Genomic DNA, 9,225 nt, shown 5'->3' on the forward strand with positions numbered 1-9,225 from the left:
GCCTGCTTGAAAAACACAAGAGTTTTGGGAACAGTGTCAGAGCAGAAAGAAGTTTTTTGCTCTAAATGGCAATATTTGTATTTGAAAGTTGGTTGAAATGTCAGTAGTTTATAGAATACAAGAAATGTTCATTTTACTCACACTTTTTTTCTGGAGCTGTATATAAATGTGTGTGTGTATGTATCAGTGGCGATTCCCCCATTGAGGAAAGGGAGGAAGATCCTCCCTAAAAAAAATATTTTTTTATATATATTACTAACACATCACCAATGTCTCCAACAAGACCCCCAGTGGTATGAGCATGTTATTGATACATTTGCCACCCAGAGATCCAGGAGACTTGATTACTTTTTCAAATAAATTCCAAATGCTTAGGCCTTTTAAAATACCTTAAATTCCACACAGCCCATTCAAATGTAAAAACATCATCTTCATAAAACATTTCTGCCACCTTTACTATATTTCAGTTTAAAAACAACCGACATGCCCACAACAACTTACACTTTTTATTAGGCTTACATCACTTTATTACAAACAATTCAACCCCTTTAACAGTGCCTCACCAAGCCCCGAAATACCAAGATAACCTCCAGGTCTCTCTCTCTCACCACCGCCCACCTCTTCACCACCTGTCCTCCCTCATTTTTATGACCAAAAGTCGCCACTGGTATGTATGTATATATATATTGCATTTTACCTGATGTCAATGGCAGGGCAGTGTGATGCCTCATTACCTGAACCCAATTGCAAACCTTGAGGGTCTTGGTCTTCATGTGGAAAGTTCAATTACCAGAGCCAGGTGTCCTATTTTGCCGGGCATAATAACCTTTATTAATATAGCACCTTTCATGCTAAATAATTCTGCTCAAAATGCTTTAAATGACAATGGAAGGCAGAGATAATGGAACTGTTGAGTTGAGCAATGTGTTGCGGGAGGAGGAATTCCTTTTTAGTAAATATGGATGGAAAAAGAGTCCAAGCTTAATACTGTTAATTTGCATGCCCCCCACAGGTATATTTGTTTCTCTTCTCAAAAAAGGTTCAAATAATTGAATACTCACACTGCACAGAGAAAATAACGAATATAGGAGTTCAATTGAAGCACAGCTTCCCTTTGCTACCCAGAAATATAACCATAGCAACCGACTCTAGCGTTCTTCTGAGATGCGGCAACCATGGATTTGTCCGATACAAATGCAAAACTACACCTAATGGCCTTGTGCCAGTTTGGAATGCCGTGCATGCTCCGACCAAATTGAACGACAGGTTACCAGCGCTTATCTATACCGCAGCGTCGTGGTGGCTGTATGTTGGCAGAGCTGGGGGTAAGTAGAGAGAGGGGTGAGGAGGAGGAAAGCTGTGCAGAAGATCGAAGTACAGCATTTTCGCATTGGCCAATAGAGCTACGGCGCACAAACAAAACTGTCGCACCAACACAGCCCGTCTGTACCAATACGCATCCATTGACGGACGTCTGTAGAACCGTGAAAAGGTGAAGGGGGGTTGTAGAATTTGCCTGTATGCAAGTTTTATTGCTCAGGATTGAAACAGGAATTTGTTTAATTTTGAAAAGTGGATTAGGCTACTATTACAACCACTTCACCGGATTGTCTGCTCCATTTGACACGCGTTTGGGTTGATTTATAAGCTGTTTCAAGGATCATACTTTACATTTTTCGTTGAAGTACTTCTGAGGATTAATACCTGTAACTAACTGGATTTGTATCGCCCCCCCCCCCCCCCCCCCCATATATAGGTTAGCCTATACAGTAACCTAAAGCTATAGGCACACCCCCTTTCACTCTCAGTGAGGTTGAATTACTGTCCTATACGCGTGCCTCGGTTATGCGGCACTTCACCGAAGACTCGTAAGGCAAAAGCTCGGCGTTGACATTTAGGGAAATATTTTGGACCAAACCCAGACACATTCTTTTCTATTCTGTTGGATTGTTTTTGCCATTGGTCAATAGACCTACCAGTTCCGTCTTTTTTCCCCCGAGGCAATCTGTTTTATTGGTACAGTAGCCAGACCCTTCCCCCGCTCTCTCCTTCTTCCTCCAGCGTTGACTCGGCTGTCAGTGAAGCTGTAGCGTTAAGCTGAATTGAAAATGTAAGTATCTAGACTTTCTTTTCCTTTTCTTATTCAAACAACAGGCTAATTAATTGTATGTATTCTCACTTTGTTTTAAAACAATATTTTAAGGTCGGTGAATTACTGATAGTCCTGTTGCCAAAATCTTTATATATTTTTGTGTTTTTTTTTCGAGATGAAGAATCAATTATTGTGGCATATCATTGGTTGTAGAAGGACAGGTCCGTGTATAGCGGAATTTAGAAGTATTGGCAGTAATGGCAACTGTACGTTAGCGAAGCGACAGCTTTATGGGGCATTGATAAACGGAGCCCTCCTGAGGGAACTGCGGGGCTGTCTTTCCATCTGCTTACTCAGCTTTATCCTATAGATGGCTTTTCCTCATACCAACCAAATAGAATTAAAATGTACAATTCATTCTGACATAATCTTGAAATGTAGGACCCTAAAGCAAATTAAAGGTATTCTCCTGTCCTAATAGTCATACGATACATATTGCTTTTCATTCGCGTTTTGGGATTTCTTATGGCACTTAGCAAGGCATTGCCAGAGATGGCCCAGTTCTGCCACACAATAACAGAGAGCTTGCAAAGCTTTTGCAAAGTAACAGATCCTTCAAATCTCCAGAACCTTCCTTCATCTCTCTTAATTGTGTGCGTCCCCCACTACCTCTAGGTCTGCTCCAGCCTCTGATGCTGCCCCCGGAGCTGATGGAGGTCCCGGTGGTGCCCCTGCCCCTCCCCCCAACACCACCAGCAACCGGAGACTACAGCAAACACAAGCACAAGTGGATGAGGTGAGATGGGGTGTGTGTGTGTGTGTGTGTGTGTGTGTGTGTGTGCGTGTGTGTGTGTGTCCATGTGTGTGTGTGTGTGTGTGTGTGTGTGTGTGTGTGTGTGTGCGTGTGTGTGTGTGTGTGTGTGTGTGTGTGTGTGTGTGTGTGTGTGTGTCTCCGTGAGAGAGGCAAGGAGAGGGAGGCATGAGCCATGTACTGTATAATCTTACTTTTAAAAAAAGATGTCTTCCTAATTAGCTCTAATTTTCCCTTAAGTATGTAAGAGCAGAATGCATCACTGAGCGCAGCGCACACTAAGCCTGTGTGAGCTAGGCATGTCTGTAAGGGGAACTCAAACGAGGTCAGCTAGAAAGCGCTTCATTTGCAGAGAAACCCACCCTCTATTATGTTCTCTTTGAACAGGAGACACCACAGCATACAAATGTGAGACCAGAGTAATTTCTCATAACACATTGCTTATCTTTCATTTTTCAAGTCCCAAAATTCATTTCAACGAGCAGTCCCTCGCGCATGAACTAAAGCTGTTCTGTGGCGTTTGGGAGTTTTGAACCACCCATGTTTAGGATCTTGCTCATGATATTAAATTAGCAGAATCATTTTGCCAAGTTATTAAATTAGCTAATTGCTTTGCTCTTTGCAAGTCAATGAAATTGGGCCCGTAGACTCACCCCTGATAGCAAAAAGACGCTGGAACGGATCAGAAATGTCCCGAATCTGCCTGACGGATCTGCAGCAGATATGGGCCAGCACTGTCCAGCTCCGTTTCAGCATGGGTCATCGCAGTCAGCTCAGATCCGTGTTACTGGTTTGGGCGTATCATCCTGTAAACACATTTTGTTGGGGCTTTAGGTTGAGGGGTGTAAAACGGATCAGAAATACTGCACTGCTTGCGGTTGGAATGTTTCAGCTGAAACCTATTTGACACTGATTTGTCCCACAGTCAGAAACCGTGTGTGAGATATAGATGGATCTAAAGGCTTACGATCCGGCCCAAAGGCAATTACCATCTGGGATCAAACCCTTACCCCAAAAAAAATCAGAGCATCAGAGCAGTGCCTACTGACAGTGGGGACCCTCTGTGTGGCGGCCTGTAGGCCTGTTCTTCTACCCCCCCCCCCCTCGAAAATCTGCCCCTCTCTCCTCTTACCTCTCTAAAATCAATCACTCACTCTCAGACTCACCTGCCCTTCCTACCCCTCTCCCCCAACGCCCCCTGAAATCTGCCCCTCAGGTGGTGGACATCATGCGTGTGAACGTGGACAAGGTGCTGGAGAGGGACCAGAAGCTGTCGGAGCTGGATGACCGGGCAGACGCACTCCAGGCCGGCGCCTCGCAGTTTGAGAGCTGCGCTGCCAAGCTGAAGAACAAATACTGGTGGAAGAACTGCAAGGTGAGCATGACAGCCAGCACAGACAGATGGGCGTGAGGGTGTGTGTGTGTGTGTGTGTGTGTGTGTGTGTGTGTGTGTGTGTGTGTGTGTGTGTGTGTGTGTGTGTGTGTGTGTGTGTGTGTGTGTGTGTGTGTGTGTGTGTGTGTGTGTGTGTGTGTGTGTGTGAGAGAGAGAGAGAGAGAGAGAGAGAGAGAGAAAGAGAGTGGATGAGTGTGGAAGACGTGTGGAAGTGAGAGTGTGTGTTAGAGAGCGAGAGAGAAGGAAAGAGAGAGAGAAAGTGTGTTTTTCCATTATAGATTCAGCATGTCCACTCACACAGACAGACAGGCAGTGTGGTAGAAGCCTCTCTATGTGTGTTAGTCAGTGGTGTTGATTACTTCATTAGCACTGGAACAGCTCGGTCCTTGTGACAGAATGAGGGGGAGGGAAGGCAGAGCAGTGCTGTGTTGTGTAACAGTAATGTCAGTCAGATAGTAAATAGCATTTAAAGGCACTCTCCATCTACTGTACAAGCTCCTGGGGATGGAGTTGCATCTTGTACAGATAGAGTGGTAGCAGTGGACCATAGCAAATCCATGTGGTATGAGTACTGTTTGAATGTGAATTAGGGTTGCTAATAATCAGACATTGTTTCACAGCATAAGCCATTCTAGAGGGAAAACGACACTCCGCACATTTTCACACAGGGTGATTCAAAGACATCAGTATGTAGCACCATAGGGAAGTGTTACATACCATTAACGAGACAAAACACTCTCCATTTTAGATCCATTTGACAATCGCCTGCTTGTCGACGTCCTCATTTCATTTAGAACAGTTCCAGCTGACTGGAATGGAACTGCCTCAGGTCTGGCATGGATTTGTTTTATAATTCAAATACAAATTGTGAGGCCACTGTATTATTTAATCATCTGAATCAACAGGAACAGTTGACTCACATGAGATTCTATCCTGTTCTTTAAGTTTATTTCCAGTGGTGTTGTTTTCAGTGCTCTCCATCTATCACTCCTGTGTGTGTGTGCGTGTGTGTGTGTGCGTGTCCGGGTGTGAGTGTGTGTGTTTGTGTGTGTGTGCGTGCGCGTGTGTGTGTGTGAGTGTGTGTGTGTGTGTGTGTGTGTGTGTGTCACCTCAGTTTCCTGCTGTTCTCAATCATCAGTCAGTGCTGTTGCCCTAGACCCTGCGCATTGTGCTGAGTCAGGCCTCCTGGAAGTGCAGGTTCACGCTTGGCCCAACAGAAGGTGTCTTGGTCTTTTGTTTAAATTAAACTGAGAGGGGCAGATTGGTAAAACATGACCCATCTTAGGCCCAAGTGGGATTCTATCCCCAACTGTTGACAGGCTTAGAATCCATCAGTCTGAGACTCCAGTTCCGTTTCTTACCTTTTGCTGACTATGCAGTTTCTACTCTTTATGCAGCTCCAGTACTCACCCTATCATCCTTCTCAGTCCATCACTGTCGGCGCGGATGTGTGTGTGTGTGTGTGTGTGTGTGTGTGTGTGTGTGTGTGTGTGTGTGTGTGTGTGTGTGTGTGTGTGTGTGTGTGAGAGAGAGAGAGAGAGCTGACTTGTGGTTAATAATTGCTTTTTGTGTTTTTCTAGATGATGATAATCATGGGAGTTATTGGTGTCATACTGGTTGGAATCATCTGCTGTGAGTCGCACCAAACATCACTTCAAAGACACTTTTTACATTTAACTGCAAACTAGATAGATACACATGTAGAGTAAACAGATAGACAGATAGACAGATAGACAGATAGACAGATAGATAGACAGACAGATAAATAAATAGATAGTTAGACCCACAGATAGATAGATAGATAAATATATAGATAGATAGACAGACAGATAGATACATATTTAGATAGATAGATAGATAGATAGATAGATAGATAGTTAGATAGATAGATAGATAGATAGATATATAGATAGGTGGATGGCTGTATTCTTAATGTATGAACTTATACATTGTAGAAATGTATTTTTCCACGTTCTGAGACATTATATTTGCCGATAGTGTGTCCGTGGCAGCAGTATCCTGTGCCGTGCCGGCGGGAGCCCATGTGACCGGCTGAACTCACCCCTCGCCACGTCAATAATGCAGCGGGCCTCAGACCCAGTCAATTATTTATCTGCACCGTGCAGAATGATGCACAGCAACACCATAGAGAAACAGCAAGCCGTTTATGCTGCTGAAATGCAATGGATTAGGATGTCAGAGGATGAGGTGCTGTGTAGAGTGCAGACACCTGTCTGTATGGCAGTCTTACGGTATCTTTTGCCTTGTTAACTCTCTCCCTGTTGGTGTCTGTTTATCTGCACATTCACCTGCTTTGTGTCTCTTTCTCTCTCTTTCTCTCTCTTCAACAGTGCACTTCTTCTCTTGAGCCCAACCCCATGGTGGTGAAGGACGTGCCGGATGAAAGAAAATGTGTGTGTGAGAATGTGAGAAAGAAGAAAAACAAACAACACAGCACAGCGCCACACCCTCTCCCATTTCTCATCTCCTCCCTCCCCTCCTCCCCTCCATACTCCACTCCTCCTTCCAGCCATCTTGCACTAAACTGTAGACGTACGGGTCGTGATGTTAGCTGGTAGCTCTCCTCTCAGGCTCCATGGGTCTCACTTAAGCGTTTTCTCTCTCCCCTTTCACTCTCTCTCTCTCTCCATCTTCTTTCACTCTCACTCTCTCTCCATCTTCTTTTACTCTCTCTCTCTCCATTTTCTTTCTCTCTCTCTCTCCATCTTCTTTCTCTCTCTCTCTCTGGCCCTCCTCTTATGCTCATCTATTATTCAAACACTCTGCAGGAGCACAGAAGTGAAAAGAAGGAACGAAGGGAGAGAGAGAGAGAGAGAATATGGGAAAGGGAGGGAGTTAGAGACACAGGGAGATATAAGAGAGGGGAGGATTAGAGTGAGGAGGGGGTGATGACAAAGAGTGAAAGAAAGATAGAAAAGAGGGGGGAGGAGGAAACCTGGGAAGTAGAAGGTGTGGGGATTTGAGAACAATTATTTTTAACAGTGTGGGGAAAAAGGGTGGGAGTGTACGTGTGAGCGTGAATATGAGTTTGAGTGTGAGTGCATGTGTTAGTGAGAGTGAATGTGAGTTTGAGTGTGAGTGCATGTGTTAGTGAGAGTGAATGTGAGGAAACGAGTGAAAATGAATTACAGAGATGTGTGTGAGCTAAAGCAGTGACTACTCTCCAGTCCTTCATCTGCCATGTTACTGCTGAAGCCTGTATGTCTTCACCTGCCGAACAGCCCTGTTACATCTGTTCATGGATCCTGTCATCCCTACAGCAAACGTCACAACCTTCCCACCCCTCTGGTTTTCCCCATCACAACTGCTCCTACTAGTAATACTGGGCTTGTACTTATATCTGCCAGACTCAACGAGAATGAGAATACCTTAGGTGTATGTGTGCCCTTTAACTTGTGATTCAAACCATCGTAGGTAGTAGCTGATTTCTCCTGATTAGTTTTTTGAATGATCGTTAGCTCGTCGCTCCTCTTTTTCTGTCTTGGGCTCTTTTTTGTTTTCTCCCAAGAGAAAGCTGGGGAAAGAAAAAACTAAAAAAAAGAAAAAAGAAAAATTGGAAAGAAAGATAAAAGAGATGAAGGTATTACAGTAGCACGTGACGAGAAATGAGTTCCAGGTCAGTGTAATTTTAACTTTTTATTTTTTTATTTTTTTTATTTTACCATGCAAGTTTTTAGATCAAGGCACACAGATACAGGGTTAACAAATTCATACAAACTGATACAAACACACACCCAGAGGCCCACATGATTCTGTGCAGATGCACAGATTTACATTCCAACCAGCTTAACTGCTCCAGGGAGTAGTGCCTGCTCTACAATTTCAAATCAACACCTGAGTGTGTTCCTTAAGTCTGATGTTTCTCCCAGTGACGAGCAAACTGCCAAGACCAGATGAAGACTAGTTAGATAGCAAATAGCACAGGACAAAATGAGCTGCATTTTCTAATGGAGGAGATTACACACGTACACACACACGTACACACACGTACACACACACACACACGTACACACACACACACACACACAAAGAGAGACACACACACACACACACAAAGAGAGACACACACAGGCACAACTGTGTAGCAGGTGATGTTTGCACGCTAGTGCAGATGGCTTGCTTGCTTGTGTGCTACATGTGTTTCCCTATAGCGGAGGATTCATGGATGAATCTGGCAACTCCTCCCCTTAACCACATGGGATCCACTCCAGAGTGTCCCACTCTTTCGACTGCCGGTTATCATTCTCTGCCATTAAATGTCTTTTCTGTACAATCTTGTGAAGCCATTGAACCTGCCAAATGTTGTCATAGCTTACTTTAAAACAAGAATGCTTAGAATGATAATGTGAGGAAAAAAATTAATATTGAAACTGTGATTTTTACTTTTATTTATTTTTGTATTTTGTTTGGTGTTTGGTTCTAGTGAAATGATTCTTCAGATAACGGTCTTCCTTAACCAGGGAAAGTGCCAATGCATGTTTACTTGCTTAACACTTTTGCTGATGCCAATAAAGAAATCATCAACATGAAACTCAGTTTGCATTTTTTTGTAGGTTTTCGTTGTAAGGTACTGTAGCAGAAAAATGGCAGATTGTCATTTTAACAGAAAACACAGTGCCTCTCCTAAAGGCCCGACGATTTTTACAAATTCACACATTGTTGAGTAAAAAAAATGTAAACACATTAAAGAAGACATTCCCAGTGGTCCCAAATATGCAGGTCATGCTCATTTTAGGTCCTAAATAAACAAAAAACTAAATCAAATTTGACCAAATACATTTGCACTTCAACAAACAACAGTAACAGCAACGCAGACATTAAAAAGATGACGCACTGTGTCTTGGTACACAAGGGTACACACTTGAAAAAACCCAAATACTGCATTACTGTAAAAATCACAAGTTTAAA

The 9,225-nt window shown here is 43.5% G+C and overlaps 1 protein-coding gene across 1 annotated transcript; it reads left to right on the forward strand.

Annotated features, from left to right (window-relative positions):
- Positions 1–1,845: 1,845 nt before the first annotated feature.
- vamp1b (vesicle associated membrane protein 1b) lies at positions 1,846–6,664 on the forward strand (the record flags this gene model as incomplete). The annotated part of the gene is made up of 5 exons (XM_080858034.1): positions 1,846–1,868; positions 2,768–2,888; positions 4,120–4,278; positions 5,877–5,928; positions 6,648–6,664. 5 exons carry the CDS (start codon positions 1,846–1,848, stop codon positions 6,662–6,664), a joined length of 372 nt encoding a protein of 123 aa, XP_080714160.1.
- Between the last annotated feature and the right edge of the window lie 2,561 nt (positions 6,665–9,225).

Source organism: Sprattus sprattus (assembly GCF_963457725.1).
Source record: "Sprattus sprattus genome assembly, chromosome: 19".
NCBI lineage: Eukaryota > Metazoa > Chordata > Actinopteri > Clupeiformes > Clupeidae > Sprattus > Sprattus sprattus.